This window comes from Marmota flaviventris, chromosome 4 (genome assembly GCF_047511675.1).
Source record: "Marmota flaviventris isolate mMarFla1 chromosome 4, mMarFla1.hap1, whole genome shotgun sequence".
Classification (NCBI taxonomy): Eukaryota; Metazoa; Chordata; class Mammalia; order Rodentia; family Sciuridae; genus Marmota; species Marmota flaviventris.
In genome coordinates, this window is record NC_092501.1 from 83,907,703 (window position 1) to 83,932,691 (window position 24,989).

The following is a 24,989-nucleotide window of genomic DNA, read 5'->3' on the forward strand; positions in this document are numbered from 1 at the left end:
TTACAAATAAAACTCAAAAGCAATAACATCTTTCCTTAGAGATAACACCTTTGAGTCTGGTTACTGGAAGGGAGACAGGACAAAAAAACTGATCTATGAACCTGACCAAAAGGAACAATAAAAATGTGGCCAGATATGGACACTGCCCCTGTACCTACATAGCACTCTATGATGAATAAAAAATAAAATACAGTGGTTAAGAAGACTAGATGCTAGAAAACCAATATATAACAGAGTACTTGAAGATTCTCACAGATCACACAAATGATATTCAGAGAATCACAAAATGATGGTGGTGAAACTGGAATTGAATGTTTGCATGGTACACTCATTGAGTTGCTATTTCTGAAACCAACTACTGCTAAAAGCAAGCTTTTCACTTGCCATTTTTGCAACATCTCCTTGAAGCATATTTGCTTTAGCAACCTTTTACTACTATGTCAAGTTCTTTACCTAAAAGAGTTTCTCAACTCTGGGCAAGCAATCAAGAAATCAGGAGGAGAGCAGTGAGAAGCCACAACTAACTAAGTGGCCACCAAGTATGCACTATCTGAGACCCTTACCAGCAATACTTACAGCCCCTTTACAGTAGAGTCGAAGTTGTCCTGATGGAGTTCGGACGATTACAGACATTCTTTTTCTGTCACTGTTAAGAATTAAAAAAAAAAAAAAAAAGATTGTCATTGTCCTGTTTTATAGGACCTATGTCCTATGACTGAACACCAATCAAAACAAAAGCTGGCAGCCCTAAAATTGACCAAGCTCCATTTTTCCATGCTTTTTTCCTCAAAATAGGACTTGCATTATATATCTCTTGCTCTTTTCATTTAAATCTAATGGATGTAAACCTATTTCCTGTCATGCAGAGAAAATTCACTAGCACTGCTATTTGAAGGAGAGGTAGAAAAGGAGAATTTGATCATGGATCCTGTGCATCTAACTGTCTCTGACAATACTCTCTAAAAGTATTCTTTTTCTACTTTACAGTTCAAAAATATCAAGTAAGCCTAGTAAATAGCCAAGTGGAAGGTTCAATATAGATCAGCTTAATTCAAAAGCTTCTCAATGTGTCTTCTTTTTAAGAGAAATGCAAATAAATTACAAATTTGTAGAATGCTCCTGATTTGACACTACAGTACTCTTTCTCTCCCTTCTTCTCACTGAAGCCTGGATACTTCCCTACACATCTCTCATCTCATGATCCATCCCCACTCACTTAGCTTCAATACTTCCATTGCCTAAATTCCTCTTCTTTCTTCTCTCTACCCACCCTGGCAGTCTTGCCTCATCTCCCACTAACCCTCTCGTAACCTACCAGGCTCCAAGCCCACAAGACTCACCACACTCCTTCCTGTACAGTCTGGTACAAGCCCTTGCTAACACTCCATCCCTCTGAAATACACCCCAACTGGGCCCCAGATACCCATTTCTGCAGCCTTTCCACTTGGTGATTCCCACTGGAATCTAAGCTCCAAAAAATTGGGACTTCATCTCCTCAGCTCTGTGAATGTCCCACATTTCTGATCAACAGTCTCTTTCTGACCTAGATCTATATTCTCTCACAGCTACTTACATGTTGAGCACTGTTGGCAAAGTTATCGAATTTGTGTTTCAGTTTCTCAATATATAAAGCAGATTACCACCAGTTACTCCAAAGGAGTATTACACAATTAAGTGGCATCAGGAAAAAGATGAGTCCATTAAAAAAAAACAGAACCACAAGTATAACCACAAATGCTCTGTTTCCTCTTACTCCCCTGTAGTCTCTCGTAAATAGATCCTCATGTCTCCTTCCCTATCTACCTGTTTTCATCTAACCCTCTTTTCTCTTGTCTTACTATTAACTGCTGGGCTTAGCTAACGCAGCCACAAAGCTTTACCATTATCAACAAGAAACTTCCAGGGGCACAAAAATGTCTAGAGAGACTTCTTGTACATCCCCAACCTCCACACACACATTTACATGAACTACGACTATCATGAGCCATCCTTCATCTCTCCCACTGCATATTCAATATCTGACCCACCAGTATTCAAGTTAGACATCCTAAAACTAAAGACTAGGCCTGGAAAATATTTTCTATAAAAAAAAATCAAACTTTATCCAATAGCTTATAAAGAAAACAGGGCAAATAATTTGTAAATCATTTACCAAAGATTATTGAAAAACCCATCAATTTCAAGAAAAGGAAAAGACACTTTTGAGATTAGCAACAAAACCTTGCTCTTGTATTGACAGTTAAATATTAAAAAGTGAGAAAGAGACAAACATTAAGATATGGCTACTAAATTGACCAAACTATATTATTGTATTGTGTGCTCATATGAATATGCAGTAATGAAGCCCTCTATTATGTACAATTATAATGCGCCAATTTTAAAAAGATGTGGTTTCTCATAACAAACTATGAATGTTCCAGGTAAACAAAAGAATCCACAAAATATTCCTATGTCTTAAAGAAGCTACCCTGGGGAGGAATGTTTTGGAATATGTACAGAAGAATGGTCCTGCCTGGACCAGGCCTCTGATGGGATGAACTGATCTGATCTGATCTGTCACCATTTGTCAGTTTCTGAGCTCTCTGGAGGAGTACTGGAGTGAAACAAGAGGTATGACCTCATGGGACCTGCGCAACGCCAATGAAAATAACACTCTCTTCACTTGCTCCAAACACGCAGACATGTCTGCAGCTGCTGGTGCAAGAATACCAGGCTCAGGAAAGCTCAAGAAAAAGGAGGACACGGAAGCATAACATTTCTTTTGGATAAAAATAAAGCAAAAAAAAAAAAAATCAGCTTCATTTTCTTTAATGAAACTCACAGATTCCATGAGGAAGAGGGTTCATGGAGGTATATTTGCCACATCAAATAGTTAAAATAGCATACCATACAATCATGCAAACGTAGATGAGGTTGTCAAATATATATAATAAGTATTTTATTTCACGTGTCTGAAAGACAGACATACCTGGAAAATTCTAGGACATGAAGGATTTCAAATGTCTTTTCCTCTCCCATCTACAGAAAAAAAAAAAAGGCTCTTAACTGCAAAGTATTAAAATCTCAAAGCAATTGTCCCCCAATATCTCTCTCTCTCTCTCTCTCCCTCTCCCTCTCCCTCTCCCTCTCCCTCTCCCTCTCCCTCTCCCTCTCCCTCTCCCTCTCTCTCTCTCTCTCTCTCTCTCTCTCTCACACACACACACACACTCCCCTATCCTCTAGCCCCTGCAAAAGCCTTTGCAATCTGCACAGTTTTCTCTGAAATCTGGCAGAGTCATAGCTCCCTCTTCTGGTAAGAAGCTTCATTATCCTGCAGTTCACTGGCTTCACAGTGAGCTTGGTGCAGCCTAAAAAAGACAAGCTGCACAGCACCTTGGGGCCAGTTTTGAATTCAGGATTTTACACATTTATAAAAATCTGTGCCTAGATCATTTACCATAACATCTGCAGCATGGTCTGAGATAGCATCCTATCATAAACACATCTGTTTTGTGCTACAAAATGTATGACTAATACTGAGGCGTGAAGACCCTAAATAAGCTCATGTCAGTTCTGAATAGGTTTTGCTGCCAAACAACTATTTCCAAAACTTAGGGAAAAACTTTAAAATTTCAGTGTTCTTAGATTTAAGCCTGCAGATAAGGGGTTATCAGTGTGTACCTAGTTTTAGGGAATTAATCAAAGACCCTTTTTCTTTCTTCTTCTTCTTCTTCTTCTTCTTCTTCTTTTTTTTTTTTTTTGGTACTAGTGATTGAACAACCAAGGGGCACTTTACAACTGAGCCACATCTCCAGCCATTTCTTATATTTTATTTAGAGACAGGATCTTGCTGACCTGCTTAGGGCCTCACTAAGTTGCTAGGGCTGGCTTTGAACTTGGGATCCTCCTGCCTCAGTCTCCCAAGCCACTGGGATTATAGGCATGTGCCACCACACCCAGCTCAAATAGCCTTTTTCCTTTGGATTCTTTCAAGTTAGAATTCACAATTTTTTCCATCTAAAAAAGGGCAGATTTTATGACTGCCATTTTCAATTTTTTCATCTAATCTTCTATTCCCCCAACACATCACAGTAGAAACAGTATGGTCTTTGGAGTCCAACAGATGTAAGTTTGAACCCAGTTTCTGCCACCAAGTGAGTGAATTTCTTGTGAATAGTGGCAACACTCTTTTCTTAGGCTTGAGGGAAATGGTCAATGAAGTGACATACAAATTTCCATGTCCATGACTGAGTAATCGCCATCTTCCTACCACAATTCTCAGCCTGTCTTGCTATATCCTAAAATATTCTAATTACCTCCTTAATCTAACCTTCATTAGTCTTCACTCACCCCTCTAAATCCACCAGCTCCCCCACCCCTCAACCTGTCCCAATGCTCTCAGATCCCTATTCTCAAAGGCACCCTCTGCCACTATCCTGTTTCTCTGCCAGGAACTGCCTCCTCTGCACCACTGTTAACACCAACCACTGCCACATGCCACCCATGTGCTCAGCTGTTACAGTGATGATCAGCAAGGACATGTTGTGTAAATACCTGGTGGCTAATTAGAGAATCTGTGGCTCACAAATATCTCAGAACTAATGGTTGAATAGAATTTTTTAGATGATTATTGTTTATAAGACCTAACTAATCAGGCAGTCTTTTTATTCCCAGAAATACAACCTTAGTCTGACATATATATATGAATATGCCACAGTGAATCTGAACATCATGTACATCCACAAGACTGGGGTCCTAATTAGAATAAGATATCCTCCATGTTTGTATAAATATGTCAAAACAGACTCTACTGTCATGTATACCTAAAAAGAACATGTGGAAAAAAACTCAGTAAAATAACAAAGGATGCCAGGGGTGGTGGCACACTCCTGTAATCCCAGTGGTTCAGAAGGCTGAGGCGAAAGGATCGCAAGTTCAAGGCCAGCCTCAACAACTTAGTGAGGCCCTGAGTAAGACTCTATCTCAAAATAAAAAGTTAAAAAGGGCTGGGGATATGGCTCAGTGGTTAAGCACCCCTAGGTTCAATCCTCTGTATCAAAAATTAAAATAATAACAACAACAAAGGAATACCAACACAGCATCTATGATAACCATGCCACAGGCTCTCTACTGCCCATGCTTATCTGGCACTGTGACACAGGCAGAAGCAGCTGTTCTACCTGCATTCCCATTCCCACTCACCCTTCCCATGTCCCTCCACCACATCATATCCTGTTTTCTCAATGCAGAAAGAAACATGAAAGAGTCCCCACACAACAGAAAATACTACAATTACAGTTAAAAGTTCTCTCAAACTGAAGGGAAAGACCTTGTTTAATTTTAAGTTACTGTAAAGTAAATTCTGTATTCAATCAGTACTTCACTTTTAATGACTGCACATTTCTGTAAACTAAATTCCCTCTGTGGATTAAAAGAAACAAAATAAAAATAAACATGATCTGATCTCTATATTCCAAAAGAAACTGAAGATGCTCCCCAAAGAGGCACTTTGTATAAGGTAGGGTATTTTGTAGATTTTTATATTTTAGAAGTAAAAGAGACAAATGAACTACTGCCAACTCAGGAACAATATCAACTTATTATATTATTTGGAAGTGAACTTCACGTGCATTAAGGCAGTCTTGGGACTTAAGGATGCATTATGCCAAAATCTATAATAATCCATTAGATTTCCCCCAAATTGAGGGATGGGCAGAAGTGAGGGAAGGCAGTGACATCCAGAGAGTAGTACAGCCCTTCTCTCTGGTCATCACTAACGTCGCCAGCACCTCGCCAGTCCCAATCATCATTTTTATCTGTTGCTCACCCAGAGTGTTTGTACCTAATCTTATTCTTGATAAATGTCAAACATCCCTAATTCCAAAATCCAAAGGGCTCCAAAACTGAAAATGTTTTTAGCACCAATATAACATCACCCATGGAAAATTCCACACCTGACCTCATGTGACAGGTTGCAGTCAAAACACAGGTGTCATACAAAAGTACCTCGGGCTGTGTGAATAAGGTCTATATGAAACATAAATTTCAAGTTTAGATTTGGGTTCCATTTCAAATTATCATGATATGCAAATATTCCAAAATCTGAAACATCCAAAATCCAAAACCCTATGGTCCCAAGCATTTTGGAAAAGGGATACTCGACTTGTAAAAAGCTTTTCCTATTGCTAAATTTCCCTCTGCAACCCACAGGAAAGAAAATTCAAATCAGAAAAAATACATAAACCCCTTGACTTCAGGGAATAGTCATATAGATAGAAGAGATGTTAACCTCTAACTCGCAGCCCTCACAGCTATGGAGAGGGAAGCCCAGTGGACTCAGGACTCCACTGTGCAAGAACTCTCAGGCACTGGGGCTACAGAGAGGTGTAAAGTCTGCCTCAAGGACAGCCAGGCCTTGAAGTTACTTTCCCAACTTCTAGAAAACAGAGAGACGACTTGAGAAGTTCTTTCCTGCAAGCAATTTCAAAATAATTCATGAATGACTTCTCGAGAAGAAGAGGGGGAAATTACTGCAATACAAAATAAAGGGGATAAGCAAATACAATCACATAACCACTTCAGTGTTTCAACTGAGCATTTCAAGTCTAATTTTTCATCAAAATAAAAACAGAAACTTAGCCATGAGATTCACCACAGACATACCATTTCAAGTAGAAAATCTTAAAAGCAGTGAACTGGAATGTGCCCAATTATGTCCCTTACCGCTTCTATGATGACTGAGTATGGGGTTCTGGCTGTGAAGACAAAGCCCAGCTTCTTAGCTCCTTTCACCAAAGCAGCTTCATCTGTCAATAAGAAATCAGTGAAATACTGACTAATCCTTCATGATAGAATTCTGGGAAGTACCATTTTTCAAATTACCCACCGTGGTTGGGGAGGCCTGGTGTTACCTGCATGGTAGTAAGGATTCAGACTAGGAGCACTCACTCTTGCTACCACCAGGGACCTGAAATGGGCACTTCCGTAGGATGGAAAGATGTGGACCTAAAGCCAATTCACCAGAAGAGTGATTTGCACTCCTGCTTTTCTTGGTTAGGATCAAGTTCTCTCAAATGGACATAACTAATATTTCCACTGACTAAATATCTCCTCTGAGCAAAGTCGTGTTTTAGTTGTAGTTCTGTGGGATTTAGAGCACCAGGAAGTGGGCAAAGAGTAACTGCTCCAATATATACCTTCCACAATGGTTGGAAAATCCACAAGGAAGGGAAGATGAGCAAAAAAAAAAACCAGCCCTGTTCTCTCTTGAGAGTTTTGTCCAGTTCCATAACTTTTACTAGGAAATACAAGATGGCCCTGATCTTCCCTGGCACTTAAAGTGTAATGGCAATCAGGAGAGCTCAGCACCAGCTCTCTTGAGTTGTAATACCTGTAGTCATGATAATAGTCATGACGTGAAAATGTTGAAGAGGCCAGAGCTAAACAGCAGGGTCTCTGTGGGGCAAGCTACATCACCACATCTGTTACAAATAATTGCAAACACCCATCTCGAGGACAGGAGCCAGCAGGGCACATCCACCTAGAGCACTCACCTGGGGAAGAGGCCTGATAGATGATTTCATCTCCATCCTTCTCAGGAACAACAGTGTGGCAAACAGCCAGCAGGGTGAGGAACTCCTGTATAACAGGGGCTGTGGGCTTCAAACAGGAGGCCAAGTTAGCCTGTCAGTTATAGTACTGCTACCATATGCTGCAGCTGGATGCATGTCATTGCCTGCTTCAAATCCAGTAATGATTCCCTTCTCCCTCTAGCACAGGGTCCATATACTAAGCTGAACCCCAGGCCCCCTGGGACCTGACACCTGTTCCCCATTTAGTCCACCTCCTGCCACTGTGATCTGATGTCCTTTAGTTCTTCAAATAAGGCACATCCTCTCCGAGTGTCCCATTGCCATAGCCCTCCATCTGCTTTCAGGAGGTTCTTCTGTCCACCCACCCCTCAGGCTTTGGGCAGCAGTCACTTCTCTCAGTGTCTCCGAGTCTCTGGAGTGCCAGCCCATGCCATCAGAAGAGAATCAAGGCAGCCTAGCTGCTCCTGTGAGTCCCAGGGCCCCAGTCCCACTCACATCTCACACTTCCCAAGCTGCACATGGGCTTCTCCCCACTTCCGTTAAGATCCCGGGACAAGTGGGGCTGTCCTCTCTGCCTTCCTCACAGAAGTGTGCCCAGGAAAGGAAAGTCACTCCCAATACACATGGAATCACCAAAACAAGTGCATTCCTTGACTTTCCATCCTGCTGTGCTGGCATCTGTCCTACAGTATGCCTAATCTTGGTTTGCGTATGTGTGTGGCGTTGGTGTTGGGGATGGAACCCAAGGCCCTCATGTCTGATCTTTTAACTACATAATTTCAACACTTATAGGGCAGTGCATCCTTTCCTCATTAAAAAATCCATTTCTCTCATCCTCCTTGAGAAGAAAAAAAACTGTAAGTTAAATTGGGATTACACACATTTATAATCACAAGGAAAATGACACCTTAATACAGTCTTTCCCATCTAAGAATACATTATGTATTCCTACTCATTAAAGGCATCTAAATCCTCTCAACACAGGACCTGGCCTGTATCTTATTAAATTTTTGGTCTACTCAAAAAATACTTGAGTGACTACTGTATACAAAGCATTGTTTTCAATAAAGTCAGAATGGGGGATGGATTTGAAAAGGGCAACTGTACTAAGCACCAACAGACAAACCCAATAACAAATTTAATCTCAGTAACTGAGCTGTGGTTGGTTGCAGGACGTCCTATAGCCAATTAACTAATTAAACTGTAACCAGCCAAGTTGCATCTATCTGGTTGATTAAGCTTAGCCTATTCACTTGTTTTTGATGACACACTTCTGTTTTTGTATAAATGCTGTCAGATCACAGTGGTAGGTGGATTTCTCAGAACCTCTGGTTCTGGGTGCTGCCTGACTCTGGAGTCACTCATTTGCTTTGTTGTGCCGTATTTCCTCTGCTTGAATAGACACTACTAAATTTCACTGGTATAAGGAGTTTTCCTTTTAATATCCATTTAAGGCATTTTATCAGTTGCTTTTCATATTATGAATGGAATCTGACTTCCCTATATTTTTACAGTAGTTTATTATTGAGATGTAAATAAACACATTGATTTTTAGTAAATTAATTTGATCTCCAATTGTAACTGAGCTCTTACTAGCTGAGTTTTAGTTCACTCTCTGGGATTTCAAGGCAAACAATTTTATCATCCACAAATCACACGATTTCCCTTTTCCTTCCAACACATTAACCTGCTCAGTTCCCCACTGTTGGCATGAGCTAGCACTTCAAGAATGATGTTCAAAGGCAGTGGTGGTAACAAGCTTCCATTAACTGAGGTTATTTTCATGCCCAGGTCTTCAAGTGCGACCCTTCTAATTTATAGGCCACTGGCTATACATCTGATAGGTGTGTTTTTACATTTAAGCTGCTTCCTTGTTTTTCATGGAGGTTGGTTTTTTAAGTCATAAATGGATGATGACTGCCACAAAAAAATGTTTTTCATTTCTTCTCTGACCTTTTATTATAACTTAAGGGCAAGTTTGTGGAAGGAAATCACAACTATTCACATTGCTGCTTCTTATCAGCCTACATGAAAAGAAAATTCACATTAAATTATAGTTGATGGAAGTCAGATAAATGAGATTAGATAATTTACAAATCCCTTAAGGCCAACACTGCAAAAATGATAAGAAATTTCTCCCAAAAGCACTTCAATTTGAGAAATAGACTTCAAGATTGTCTCCCCACATCTGAGACTCATCCAGCGCTGCACACAACTTTGTCCCACAAAGAGAAAAAGGGGATCACTGACTTACTAGCAAATAAATAAGCCTAATAGTGAAATACTTTCTGAGTTTTATCAAGATGAGTCTTGGGCTACAGGTGTAGCTCAGTGGTAGAGCACTTACTTGCCTATCATACTTGACACCCCAGCACTACAGCATAATAATAATCCTAACAACAACAAATTGAGTTTCTACCTTGAGTTATGTGCCATGCAAAATTCTGAAGATTTTTACAAAACAAAAAATCCTGAGACAAAATTAGCGTACCTTTACTTTTCTACCTAACCTAGTATTCTACAATGAATTAAAGAGACAAAATCAATCTGAAGTCTATAGAAAAAATGTCTGTAAAGTATTTCAGACAAGTGCTCCATGTTTAAAAATAAAGATTTTTTTCCTGTAACTTCCACAAAGAAAAATTTTTTTTATAATTTGAAGAATTAGTGGTTTATTACAAATATCCACATATGCATGCATATATACGTACACTTATTTATTTATTTATTTATCTAAAGTTAAGGGTTTCCATTGTGATAAAATACACGTGTAAATACCATTTTAAGTGTGCATTCACAATTCCATGTACCCACACCATGATCCATTTTTAACCATCCCCAACAATAACTCTGTAGCCATTAAATCTTAACTCTCTGTTCTCTCTTTCTCCCACCCCCTAGTAACCTCTCTCCTGTTCTCTGCCTCTGTGAATTTGCCTATCCCATATACGTCATAAATGAAACCATATCATATCTGTCCTTTGGTTAACAGTTTTAATATGCACAAAATGCCAGGCATTTAGAAATGAGTATCTTCTATTTGATGAACTTACAAATAGCTCGAAATTTTACATTCTAAAATTGTTTGCATGCCCAATTGGATCTACAAATAATATATAGATACAAATGATTTTTTGTGTCAAAAGAAAGTGGGGTACTCTTCCTCTGCCCATTGTTGGGAGTGTCTCCCACAAACAGAAGGGACCAGTTAGCAAAGCACTTAAGGAATTACATGAACTGTCTTTTGAAATTTCCCATAGGTTGATTCTCTAAGAGTCAAATCCCCTCCCGGCCATCAGCCCACACAAAGTTTGAAGCAGTCCTGAAGGACCCAGACAGTCAGACATGATGACCCAGGAAAAATGAAAACTTCAAAGTAGATGCAAGTTCTCTCTTGTGAGGAAAAAAAAAAAAGGATTTTCTTGGGTCAAATATTTTAGTTTTAATCAATGATCCTAAAACAACATAAAAGAAATGTGAGGTATCCATAGCAGAAAATTCTCAAATGCTTATTTTCTCTTTGCAACCACATTATGGCAAAATGAAGTGATCCACAGGTCCTGTATTAAAACTGCTGAAAAACGTCCATTGAGTATACTGAATCCTATCCCATACCTTCCTAAGGACAAATATTGAGGTATGGTCTTCATCATTTATAGAGAAGGTGGATGTTAAACATCAAACAGCTTCAGGAATGTAGTACCACGGATGAAGTCCTCAAAAGGTTTCAAAGATCCAAAAAAGCAGAATAATGCTAACACAGGCAAGTAGGCTTTTATTAGAAAATAGAAAATAAATTCCCAAATAAATGACCTCATGATTCTTTTACTGAATTATAAGCATATAGATTATTTAAAAACCCTTAATTGTCCCTGTGTTTCAATGCTCATGATAATGTCTTCTTATCAAGGACATGAGGGCTGCATTTACCCTCTCTCACTGACCTTTCCATTAGAATAAAAGGAAATTTGGCTCAGGAGTTCCTACAGTTCAGATCTGGAATGTCCCCAAAAGAACCTGTGTATTACAGGTTTGGTCCTCAGGTTGGTGCTATTATAAAGTGGTGGAAACTTTTAAGAGGTGGGACCTATTCGGGGGGAAGTTTTATCACTGTGAGTGTACCCTTGAAGGGAATATTAGTATCTTAGCAGATACCTCTTCCACTCTCTCATTCCTGGTCATGAGTTGGACATGCCTCCTCTGGCATAAGCTCTTGTCATGATTTGCAGCCCCAGGTCCAAACCAACAGGGCCAATTGATCATGGACTGAAACCTTCAAAACTCTCCAAAATAAACCTCTATTCTTTTTAGCTTGATTTATCCTAGCTATTTGTTTTAGTAACAGAAAGCTGACTAACACAGAAAGGTTAGAAGGAGAAGGAAGTGACAATGGCCCTGGAGGAGAACTCAGTAAGTGGTGGTAGTTACAGGAAAGAATAGCAGAGACACTCTTTGTGCTAGGTCTACATTCAAACATCCACAGAAGGACAGGCACAGGACAAAGAGGTGAGGAACTGTCAGACCCCTTAGAAGCCCACCACACACTCACATGGGGCTAGATTTAGAGACAACAACTGTGTGAATCATAAATTAAATATAGAAGGATGTCAAGAATTAGAATCTCAGCAGCATGCAGAAGATCTCCTCTCCAGATGAGTTTCATTCCAGCCTCTAAGTTTCATGACAGTCCACATTTGGTCAGTGAAAATAACGCTTGGAACAGGTGGGTGAGCACTACATCCACACCTCAGCAGTTGTGGTAACCAAAAAAATCCATCAAAAAGGGAGAGACTCCTCCACCTACACGAAACAAACCACTTGCTCAAGAGTTGCATCGTACCTGTTCCGAAAAAGTGACGATGACTCTTAACATGTTATGTCTCTTTTTCACTGGTTAACAAGGATTGCTTGAGTATTTTGTATTCATCTCTTCCCCTAGTACCTAGAGCAAGGTATTTAATGTAGATGAGGCCTTCAAACTATCTGCTAAATCAATGGATAAATAAATGGTTCTCTCATTTAAGCTGACACTGGGATTCTGAGGTACTCAGTACCCTCTTGCCCTCTGCTACCTTTTTTATCTGTTGATCAATGCTGAGAAACAAACCCTATGAAACCAGACCAGCAGCAAGTTTCCTAACCTTCCACATCACCCTTCCATGGATTCCTTCCCAGTTCACCAAAATGCTTTGATCATTGAATATTTTTCTAAGTTCAAAAATTTTTTAAAGTACCCTTAAAAACAAAAATAAATTGATATGATCCTACAGTTAATCCTGGTTAGCTACAATAGCTGAAGGTACTGTGATAATCTTAGTTAAGAACTGAACATGAACCCAGTATGGTGGCCGACGCATGTAGTCCCAACTACTAGGGATGCTGAGGCAAGAGGATCACTTCAGCCCTGGAGTTAGAGGCCAGCCTGGGAAACAGTAAGAACCCAGATCTTAAATAAAAAATAAATGAACAAGATCCAAACAGATTTAGGTTCTAAAGCTCACTTCTATGTTTATCTGCTGGGTAACTCTTGGCTAACTCTTCCCATGTGACTTCCTTGTCCCCTCTCAGGGTGGACTCAAATGCTAAAGGAAATACATCATCAAGTGTCTGGCATAGAGTAGAATGTTATAAATACTATCTGTTATAATTTCTTACCTTTGTTTCCTAAAGTATCCTAGAAAATATATAATTACTTTCTAAGACAGTGGCCTCTTAGATTCACAGCTGTGAAGAAAGAAAACTGCAGCTCTCTCTTGCAGCAACAGAAATCTGAACTATTATAGAATCCTGTGGTGAGACTCCATCCTCGTGTGATTGCTTCAACACATACTTAAATTCAGCTTTACACTAATTTTTTTTAAATAGTTTTTTAGTTGTAGATGGACACAATCTTTATTTTATTTATTTATTTTTATGTGGTGCTGAGGATCGAACCCAGTGCCTCACACATATTAGGCAAGTGCTCTACCACTGAGCCACAACCCCAGCCCCAGCTTTACACTAATTTATGCAGTGTTCACCACAAAGTATTTGTTTAAGATCACATTCTCCAAGTCTTAACATAGTAAAATTGAGACTGCATCTCTTTCCAGGCTCCAAAGTAGCAACTTTCAAGACACTGCATACATAAAATATAAATAACAGTGAAGCATAACTATTTGATGTCTTATAAGTAAACTGGCAGACTCACATGGTTATCCTCAATATTCTTCAACAGCCTGGGATCATTAAAGTCACATGAATCACTAGGCGCTGAGGATATCCGACTGTAAGAGAGAACCAAAAGATACCCATTCAATTAAAAACTTCCTATTAAGATACCTCAAACCTAGTAAGAATCTGGCTTCTAGAAAAATCACACCTAAAATGCCCACAGATTTATAGTCAACTTTTTAAAGATTTAGAATGCTGTGTTCTATTTCAAACCTCAAGATGGTAAATCCTTAATGTTACCATAAATCAAAATATTTTATAAGTTATGATAAATAACATATTTAGAAAAAAAGAAACGGAAGCCACGGATCAATACTATGACTGTCATTTCAGTTGATCTCTGCATAACTTCTACCAGGGAAAACACCCCAGAGTGCCTGCTCAAAGTAGACAAAACAAGAGGAATTACTGTGTTGTATGCATTTACAGCCAAAGCTCATGTGTAGGAGAGAGAAAAAGGCACACAATTACTAGACAGGAAACTTGAATGATGGCTGTGTGTGATCATACTGTGTGTGAAGTCTATGTAAGAGGTTCAGTAGGTTCATTCATCTCCATTCCATCCTAAAACATTTTCTTTGAGACAATAACAATGAAAAAAGAGACTACAACATTGTTGATATCCATCTTAACTACAAATAGATATCAGACTTTAATACAGCAAACAGTAGCCAACGGTTTGCAAAAGAGATCATCTAAAATGCAAGTTGACCCCCCAGAAAAAACCCATAAAGGGTGAGAAAATGGCAGTACGGAGTTCCTGAAAGGTACAGGGAGGGCAGAAGACAGGATGCTTCTAAATCTGCTTGAGGAACTCGGCATACTAGAGCCTTCCTTCATCATGTAGTCAGACAATGCAACCAGAAAGAAATGAAAAGTTCACACTTTAGAGAAGCCCTGAATCTGGAATATTATTCATTTCTAAAATGAATTAGTGCTATCAAGCCATGAAAGACATGAAGGCATCTTAAATGCACAGTACTAAGTTGATCTAAACAGGCTGAGTAGTGTATGGTTCCAACTTTAACATTCTGGCAAAGGTGAAGCTATTGAGAAAATAAAAAAGATCAGAGGTTGTGGGGGATGAGGGTTGGAGGACTGAATAGGCAGAGAAGAGAGAATTCTTAGGGCAATGAAAATACTCTATATGATACTATAATGATGAATACATGTCATAATTTATTTGTCCAAACCCACAGCATCAAGAGTAAACCCTAATGTGAAGTAGGGACTCTGGGTGATTATAAGGTGCTAATATAGGTTCACCAATGGCAATACATGTACCACTATGATGGGAGGGCTTTTGATAATAGGGGAGGTCAGGAATCATATGGGAAATCTCTATGCCTTCTTAATTTTGTTCTGAAATTAAAACTCCCCTTAAAAGAGGTCTTAAAAATAGTGAAAATGGACAATTTTATATTCTGTATATTTAGAATAAAATATATATGAGCACACATCCAATGATCACCAGGTTTTTATATATATATATTAGTTGTAGATGAACACACAGTATCTTTATTTATTTTTATGTGGTGCTGAGGATCGAACCCAGTGCCTCACACATGTGAGGCAAGTGCTTTACCACTGAGCTACAGCCCCAGCCCGATCTCCAGGCTTTTGAAGAAAGCAAAACAAAATTAAGAAATCAAAAAGTGGTGGGGGTTGGACATAGGAGAACAGAGCAGAGGAAATGGACACTGCGAGGCCAAGGACAAAAGAGTGCTCTTGAAAACTGAAAGTGAGAGCCCATGAAGACTACTATGAAGGATAGAAGGCAAAAAGAATCAGAAAATAAAACAACAACAACAACAAAAAGGAAAATGAGAGGACGAGATGATACAATTGGAAATCAACCCAGAGTCTGAATATCTGCCTAACAAGAAACCCAAGGGAACAGAAAGATCAAGGGGGAAGAAAATTATCAAAGAAACACAATGCAAGGACACTTACCAAAAATTAATAAAAGAAAATACAGAGACAGAAATGGTTCTCTAGTCACCCATTAAATGTTCAGCATAATTAAAAAAAACAAGCCTAGTTAGTTCAACATAATAAGAAAAACCAGCCTAGTCCTGGTTGATATACAGACCCTTTCTGTATATGCTAAGGATATACAGAAATTGCTAAGTGCTTCCAAAGGCTAGGAAAGAGAGACCAGAGAGCAAGTGACAGATCACACACAGAGCAGCAGATGCTGAAACTTCTTCCATGCTAGCAAGTCCAACAGTGTCTAAAAAGTTTAAAAAATTGTATGAACATATTATTTTGAATATAGGGATATTTTTTAAAAGTCAAAAAGTTGAAGCTGTCTACCTCCATGAAATGGGAAGTACTGGGCCAAGGGCAGGATATTTTTGTTAAAAGGTCTGAAAATATGGACTTTCAAAGTGGTATTTGTGTTTAAATCTTAATCAGGTTCTTTTTTGAATATATATATACATATATACATATGTATATATATACATATATATACACATACATACATACATATAACTTTTATTTTTGAAATAACATATATATAACTTATTTACATATAAAATGTCCATATAATAAATGTTAATATCAAAATATTCTAAAGTCTTTTCCAGCATCAAGAAGTGCTGGAATCTACTTACCAGAAATCATCTGAGGATGCTTCTCTTGTCAATTCTGGGAAATGACTGCCAGAGAGAGGGAAAATAGAGCAGTCACAACACTGTGATCAAAAGACAGGCATTCAGATCAAAACATGAGCAAGAAATTTATAATTATTAGATTATATATATAAATTTACAGAGTCCCTTGAATTTCTTACTGTTTTAGTCAAAATTAATCAGTATAGTTTTATAAGAGATTTTATAGATTATTGATAAGTCATAGGTTATAGATAAGCCATAAACTATAGACTAATAAATATAGACTAATAAGATAAAACAATAAAGACAAGAGTTAATGTTAAGATAATTAAACATGTTTCAGTTTTAAGAAATAACAATACAGAAACATAAGCATATAGTCTCATATAGTACACAGACATAAGACTTAAAGATGTTAATGATAAGATATAGACAATAAAATTGATAATTGGGGGTGCATAGGTTAACAATAGTCATAAATAAATGTTAAGATAATATAGGTTAAGTTACAAGATAAAAATAGTTAAGAAATAGTCATATTAAGTCGAAATTGCTATAGGCCAACATAAGTAAGCATTGCTAAAGTGACTCCATTACTATTCCTGTAAGCAAGGGCCATTTCTGGGAAATCAGCACATAAGCTGTGTCCCCCAAAAGAGCTGTGCTTTGTGTACTTTGTACCCTGCAAATGTACTTAAACCTAAACTGTACTCCTGCCTTGGGGGGTCTTTAGTTCTGCTTAGGGGCTCTTAAGTTCCGTTTGTACCCTAAATGTGTTAAAACCCAACAATACACCTGCCCAAGGGAGTCCTTAGTTCTGCTTAGGGGCTCTCAGGTTCTGCTAACTGCTGTTTTAGCTCTGTGATTGGCTTGCTTGTATGATGCTAAGGAAAGTCCCTGAGTTGTGGTTTTCATCCTTAAATCCTCAGGACACAGGCCAGGAAATTGCTGTTCTCCATAAGAGAGTCAGTCTCTGTGGAAGGCAGCCCCTGGCCATGTAGGCCCTGGCCAGGTAATAAAGCTCTCTAATTTGTTTCAATTCAGACTCTGTGTGTTTTCTGAGCGATCTCCCAAAACATTACTAAGCAAATATTTACAGAAATAAATCAATTTTTTAAATTTTAAAAGTTCCATTTGGGATCCATCAAGTTTTAGATACATTTAACAATAACTACAAATCTAAATTCCTTATATATCAGAAAGTCAAGATACTTGATGAGGTAAATTTATTTTGTTGGAAGAATACAAATAAAATTTCAAACACACTTACCCGTAGGTTACTCCAGCAATGCTACACTTCTTGAAGTTCATGATATTACATGTAAGAGTTCCAGTTTTATCAGAGAAAAGATATTTTACCTAAATCAAAGAATAAAAGAAATGTACATCAGGAGAGTAATAAGAAGCAAAGACCAATAAATGAAATCTTCTCTTCCATACTTTTCAAATCTGTATTAAACTTTTTTATTGGTTCTTTTTAGTTATACATGACAGTAGAACCCATTTGACATACTTACATACACGGTTTATCAAATTTAAATAAGTAGATTTCCTTAAAGTAAGTAAATTAATAACAAAAAATAGCTTTAATGCTTAGACCAACTGCAAACCTTTTCTGTTACTAATTCTATAGTCAAATTGCACAGAAATGTGCAAAGGAAGCTTCAATAATAGCTCTGGCACTACAAAGACCAATCTGAAGTCCTGCCACACAGTGTCTCAATGATGCATTTCACTCTTGGAAGATAATGCCACACCCTAATTACAGTATGCAGATCTGAAGAGTCCACCCTACAATTGGATTAAGAAGGCATAAGACAAATCTGCAGTTTCTCAATCACTATCACAATTCAGATGCAGATGAAGAAGACAGCATGCATCTTAGATTATATCACCTTCCAAGATGGAAAGTTTTACAGACTCAAATACATGATGTTCTCAAAACACAAAGGCGAAAAGGGAAATCACTAAGTAGGTCAACAAGACCTATGAGATGCAGCCATGTTCACAAGATTAACTTAATGTGAAAGAGATAATTACAAATGCAAATGTGGTAGGCTGGTTAGGCTATTTCAGGTTAGTGACAGGAAAGACAGGAAGAACTCTTGGCTATGAGACATGAGAGTTTAGGGTAGGTTTGGGGTGCTACCTAGTCATGTAGACTATGGAGAAGTCGCCTTATCCTCCTTATCCCAGTTTTGTCTAGGAGATTGCAACATCCTTCTACATGTCATTCTGGGAATTATGTTATGCATTGGTGAGGATGGGTGACTAACATGATGGCCCCAGGGGAAACTGATCTCTCAGTTGTTTTCTATAAAGGGGTCAAGAGTGTTTCTGGATGCTAGATAACTCCCAGAAATTCAAACACCTAGTCCAGATACTTTTTCTTTTCTTTTTTTTTTTTTAAAGTATCCATGTTTTTTTCTTTTTTTAATTTTTATTTATTTATTTATTTATTTTTAATTTTTTATTGTTGGTTGTTCAAAACATTACATATTTCTTGATATATCATATTTCACACTTTGATTCAAGTGGGTTATGAACTCCCATTTTTACCCCATATACAGATTGCAGAGTCACATCAGTTACACATCCATTGATTTACATATTGCCATACTAGTGTCTGTTGTGTTCTGCTGCCTTTCCTATCCTCTACTATCCCCCCTCCCCTCCCCTCCCCTCCCCTCTTCTCTCTCTACCCCCTCTACTGTCATTCATTTCTCCCCCTTGTATTATTTTTCCCTTTCCCCTCACTTCCTCTTGTATGTACTTTTGTATAACCCTGAGGGTCTCCTTCCATTTCCATGCAATTTCCCTTCTCTCTCCCTTTCCCTCCCACCTCTCATCCCTGTTTAATGTTAATCTTCTTCTCCTGCTCTTCGTCCCTACTCTGTTCTTAGTTACTCTCCTTATATCAAAGAAGACATTTGGCATTTGTTTTTTTAGGGATTGGCTAGCTTCACTTAGCATAATCTGCTCTAATGCCATCCATTTCCCTGCAAATTCTATGATTTTGTCATTTTTTAATGCAGAGTAATACTCCATTGTGTATAAATGCCACATTTTTTTTATCCATTCGTCTATTGAAGGGCATCTAGGTTGGTTCCACAGTCTTGCTATTGTGAATTGTGCTGCTATGAACATCAATGTAGCAGTGTCCCTGTAGCATGCTCTTTTTAGGTCTTTAGGAAATAGACCGAGAAGGGGAATAGCTGGGTCAAATGGTGGCTCCATTCCCAGCTTTCCAAGAAATCTCCATACTGCTTTCCAAATTGGCTGCACCAATTTGCAGTCCCACCAGCAATGTACAAGTGTACCCTTTTCCCCACATCCTCGCCAGCACTTGTTGTTGTTTGACTTCCTAATGGATGCCAATCTTACTGGAGTGAGATGGTATCTTAGGGTGGTTTTGATTTGCATTTCTCTGACTGCTAGAGATGGTGAGCATTTTTTCATGTACTTGTTGATTGACTGTATGTCCTCCTCTGAGAAGTGTCTGTTCAGGTCCTTGGCCCATTTGTTGATTGGGTTGTTTGTTATCTTATTGTCTAATTTTTTGAGTTCTTTGTATATTCTGGATATTAGGGCTCTATCTGAAGTGTGAGGAGTAAAGATTCGTTCCCAGGATGTAGGCTCCCTATTTACCTCTCTTATTGTTTCTTTTGCTGAGAAAAAAACTTTTTAGTTGGAGAAAAATTGAAGGCATTCCCTCTAAAATCTGGAGCAAGACAGGGATGCCCTCTCTCTCCACTTCTGTTCAACATAGTTCTCGAAACACTGGCCAGAGCAATTAGACAGACAAAAGAAATTAAAGGCATAAAAATAGGAAAAGAAGAACTTACATTATCACTATTTGCAGATCACATGATTCTATACCTAGCAGACCCAAAAGGGTCTACAAAGAAACTATTAGAGCTAATAAATGAATTCAGCAAAGTGGCAGGATATAAAATCAACACGCATAAATCAAAGGCATTCCTGTATATCAGCGACAAATCCTCTGAAATGGAAATGAGGACAACCACTCCATTCACAATATCTTCAAAAAAAATAAAATACTTGGGAATCAACCTAACAAAAGAGGTGAAAGACTTATACAATGAAAACTACAGAACCCTAAAGAGAGAAATAGAAGAAGATCTTAGAAGATGGAAAAATATACCCTGTTCATGGATAGGCAGAACTAACATCATCAAAATGGCGATATTACCAAAAGTTCTCTATAGGTTTAATGCAATGCCAATCAAAATCCCAACGGCATTTCTTGTAGAAATAGAGAAAGCAATCATGAAATTCATATGGAAAAATAAAAGACCCAGAATAGCAAAAACAATGCTAAGCAGGAAGTGTGAATCAGGCGGTATAGCGATACCAGACTTCAAACTATACTACCGAGCAATAGTAACAAAAACAGCATGGTACTGGTACCAAAACAGGCAGGTGGACCAATGGTACAGAATAGAGGACACAGAAACCAATCCACAAAATTACAACTATCTTATATTTGATAAAGGGGCTAAAAGCATGCAATGGAGGAAGGATAGCATCTTCAACAAATGGTGCTGGGAAAACTGGAAATCCATATGCAACAAAATGAAACTGAATCCCTTTCTCTCGCCATGCACAAAAGTGAATTCAAAATGGATCAAGGAGCTTGATATCAAATCAGAGACACGCCGTCTGACAGAAGAAAAAGTTGGCTATGATCTACATATGGTGGTGTCGGGCTCCAAATTCCTCAATAGGACACCCATAGCACAAAAGTTAATAACTAGAATCAACAAATGGGACTTACTCAGATACTTTTTCTTAATGACAAAGCAAACAAGTAAACTGAGAATTATTTCTTAAAGCAACCAAAGGGCATTCAAGATAGAAAAATTATTTAATCTCCCTAAAATAGTCAAATGTTATGTCCAAATATAAAATTACTACACTAAGGGCAATTTATACTTTATCCATGAGTAAGTTCTTTAACATTTATTAATTATTTTAATGAAACACATTTATGAGGTTCAATGTGTAATTTGATACATGTACACAAAGTACAAGGAGATCAAATCAGGGTATTTGGCATTTCTGTCTCCTTAAACATTGTTAAATTTTTTATTAATACATAGCTATACATATTTAGGGATATAGAGTGTGATACTTCAATATATGTATACAATGCATATTGACCAAATGCAGGTAATTAATATTTTATTAGCTCATATAAACAGTAAGTTTTAAATAAGCTTTATATACATCAAGTCTGGAGGTATAGAAGTAGAATAGGATCTGCATTCTGCCTTTTTTAAAAAGAATTAAGCAATATCAAAATATTTAAAAATGAAAATTTCCTAATAAGAAATAATCAAGACTTGCTATCACTCACCCTATCGAGTCTTAACTGATACTAAAAGTTCCAACTCAGAAACTCTTCCCTATGCAAACTTTCCCCCCATCACCCTAGGTGTCTTGAGTCCTTTAAAACCTCCCATTTCTCAGAGCTTCTTTATGGAACCCAAAAATAATTATATTCTGAACACTGTGTTAAACTGAAAAAGGCAACTAAAGACCATATGGTCATCCCTTGGTATCCTCAGGAACCCCACCAAAATTCAGGGATGTCCCTTATAAAAAATGGTACAATGCTGCATAAAACCTATGCACACACTCCAGTATGCTTCCTTTCTGTATCATCTCTAGATGACTTTCTTAATATAGTTGAAATGCTATTATAAATCATTGTTATACTGTATGTTTAGGGAATAATGACAAGAAAAAATAGTCTGTACATGTTAGATACAGACACAGCCATCATAGACTCAACTACATTTTCAGTCTGAGGTTGGATCCATCCCTGGATACAGAACCTGTGAATGTGAGGGCCCACTGTACAGGGCAATTCTCTATTCTCAAATGGCCTCAAAAGTCTCCATAAAGAAACAGATACCACATGACTAATCACATCTCTTATATTACTATATCTCTTATATTACTATATTACTATATTGGGAAAGACTGTTATGAGAACATAGAAGACAGATTCTTGCCTAGCAAACTGGAGAAGCGTTCAAAAAGAAGACAAAAGTAGTCTGATATGTACCAAAAACACAGAGATTCTTATCAAAGTATGATTTTACTAATGACAAACCTAGTTTAGAAAGAAAGAATGTAAGATTTAAAAAAAAAAAAAAAAAGAAAGTGAGGGCTGGGTTTGTTCCTCAGTGGTAGAGCACTTGCCTAGCATGTGTGAGGCACTGGGTTCAATTCTCGGCACCACATAAAAATAAATTAAATAAAGATCCATCAACAACAACAACAAAAAAGTGTGTATCAAATTTTTTTGTTTGTTTACTGGTAAGTTTAATTCACTTATAGTTATTTATTTATTTATTATTTATTTATTTATTTTATTTATTTTATTTATTGCATTACAATTCTTAATACACCTTTACACTACAATTTATCATATCTCTGATTGTATATAAGGTATCAAATTTTTTTAAAAAGTGAAAATTCAAGATCCAGAGTCAATTGCAGTGGCACGATTACACTTGTAATTCCAGGGACTTGAGAAGCTGAGGCAGGAGGATCGCAAGTTCGAGGCAATTTAACGAGACTCTGTCTCAAAATGAAAAGGGATAGAGATATATCTAAGTGGTTAAGCATCCCTGGGTTCAATCTCGTGTACCAAAAAAAGAAATAAAGAAAGAAAAAGTACCCAGAGACCCATTCTGGGTACTATCCCTCACCTGTGTGAGTGGAACACAGGTGGGCAGAGGGAAGCCAGAGACACTGGCTTGCTGGGGAGGATTTGTGCTCTGTGCCAGGGAGGTTCCCTTAAATCACAACCCACCCTGTTATACTAAGAATTTAAAAGCATGGATGTGAATATGAACAGTTCAAGAAAAGGTAGAAATATCTGCTATGATCTCCAAGTAGATTTGAAATATATTATCAAAGAAACACTTTCAATTTTTGTCTATAAAGTTCTAATCTATCACAAGATTTTGCCCACAAATTTAAGCCTTGACTTTCTGGAAACAAACAAAACTATAAAAACCATTGCAGAATGGGAAAGAACGCCTACCTCCAACTAAGGCTTCAAGACTTTTTCTAGCCTTCTCATGACTGAGACATCTCACCTGCATCTTCCCAGTTGGACACAAAGTATGTGGGAGACATCGTACACTGAGCAGGGAAGCATAAGGCCATTCACTAAACCAGGGATCCTGGAGTAAGGTGTTCATTTTCTCATCTATAGAATGATAGCCCCCACCTCATAGGGTGGTTGGGAAGTTTACAATGTATAAAGCGAAATCATAATCTTTAATTGCAGTGCATTCAAATTTCAACTGCTGTGATTTCAATGTAAGCAAAAGACATAACTCAAAATACAACTCAGTAGAGAAAAGAAGAGTTCTAGGTGAAGGCAAGAAAGACACTGATTCTCTGGAATATTCCAAACAAAATGTAAACATGTGAGGAACACATAACCTTCAAATAGCTCCCACACATTTCATGGGGGTTTCCCAGTATCCGATTATATGATCCTTGTTTTCCCTGTCATTGGCTCCTAACAAATACTTTAAAAAAGTTCAAATTTTTATTCTTATATATTTTTGTACCATGTTTTTGTACTATTCTATTTGCAGGTAACTTCTATGTGACAAAAGATAGGGAAAAAACAAGTCAAAGGCAAGGGAAATTTGTATTTGTTAATACTTTCAGATACCATAGAACTCTTCAGACGTCCTAGCCACAGTCACAGGTAACTGTTCCTACAAAACCTCTCCATAGTTGTTCTGCTAACACTTGTCTCCTCTCCTGCTCATTCCACCACTACCACCCAAAGTTCTCAAAGAGGTTCTCACCTGCCCAAGCTCTTCATTAAGGTTTGATGTCCTGGCCATTGCAGGAGTGTCATTTCCTACATAATACATATCTATGTCCTGAGAAAGAGAGAGAAAGCACACTTTGGAAAATATGTACCATCAATTCTTTATTCAGATTAACATAGAAGCTACCAACAGGTACCTTAAAACCCGTCTGTTTTGATATAAGTATGATTTTTAATTTTGAGGTGAAAACAGTGACTGTTAAGATACAGAAACCTCGGAATTTAAGAAGGAAAATATGGTCTTTTATATACAGAAAGTTTAGTTTTTTCATGACCTAGACCAACTCTTCATGATTCTGAGCTTGATTAGTCCCTCATTCACAGGAATCCTGTGAAGACCAAATAAAAGTACATATAAATGTGACTAATCTGCAAATATTGGCTGCTGAAGTCCTGTGCTTAAGGGCCATGAAAATCCAGTAAAAAAAAAAAAAAAAAATCCCTACTCTAGAGCTGGGGATATCACTCAGTGATAGAGCAATGCTTAGAATTCACAAGGTCCTGGGTCTATTCCCAGCACATACACATGTACAACTCTATCCCTCCAATCAAGTCCAAGTTTACTTTCACAATGCATTTTGGTGAATAAGGAATACTACAGTAAACACACTTACGAGTGTATTTCCTTGGCACTAAATGAGACTTTAAAAGCATCTATACCAGCTGCAGCCAGATACCAAGCACCCACTGAGCATC

The 24,989-nt window shown here is 37.8% G+C and overlaps 1 protein-coding gene across 2 annotated transcripts in view; it reads right to left on the reverse strand.

Moving 5' to 3' along the window:
• The window catches only part of Atp8a2 (ATPase phospholipid transporting 8A2), a 619,499-nt gene that overhangs the window by 408,196 nt on the left and 186,314 nt on the right, over window positions 1-24,989 (reverse strand). For both annotated transcript variants that reach the window (XM_071610764.1, XM_027941579.2), the window contains exons 13-20: window positions 24,268-24,345; window positions 17,673-17,761; window positions 16,403-16,447; window positions 13,762-13,837; window positions 7,533-7,638; window positions 6,703-6,785; window positions 2,969-3,018; window positions 577-646 (exon numbers count right to left, since the gene is read on the reverse strand). In XM_071610764.1, coding sequence (XP_071466865.1) covers window positions 577-646; window positions 2,969-3,018; window positions 6,703-6,785; window positions 7,533-7,638; window positions 13,762-13,837; window positions 16,403-16,447; window positions 17,673-17,761; window positions 24,268-24,345 — 597 coding nt within the window. The remainder of the gene's footprint in view (window positions 1-576; window positions 647-2,968; window positions 3,019-6,702; window positions 6,786-7,532; window positions 7,639-13,761; window positions 13,838-16,402; window positions 16,448-17,672; window positions 17,762-24,267; window positions 24,346-24,989) is intronic.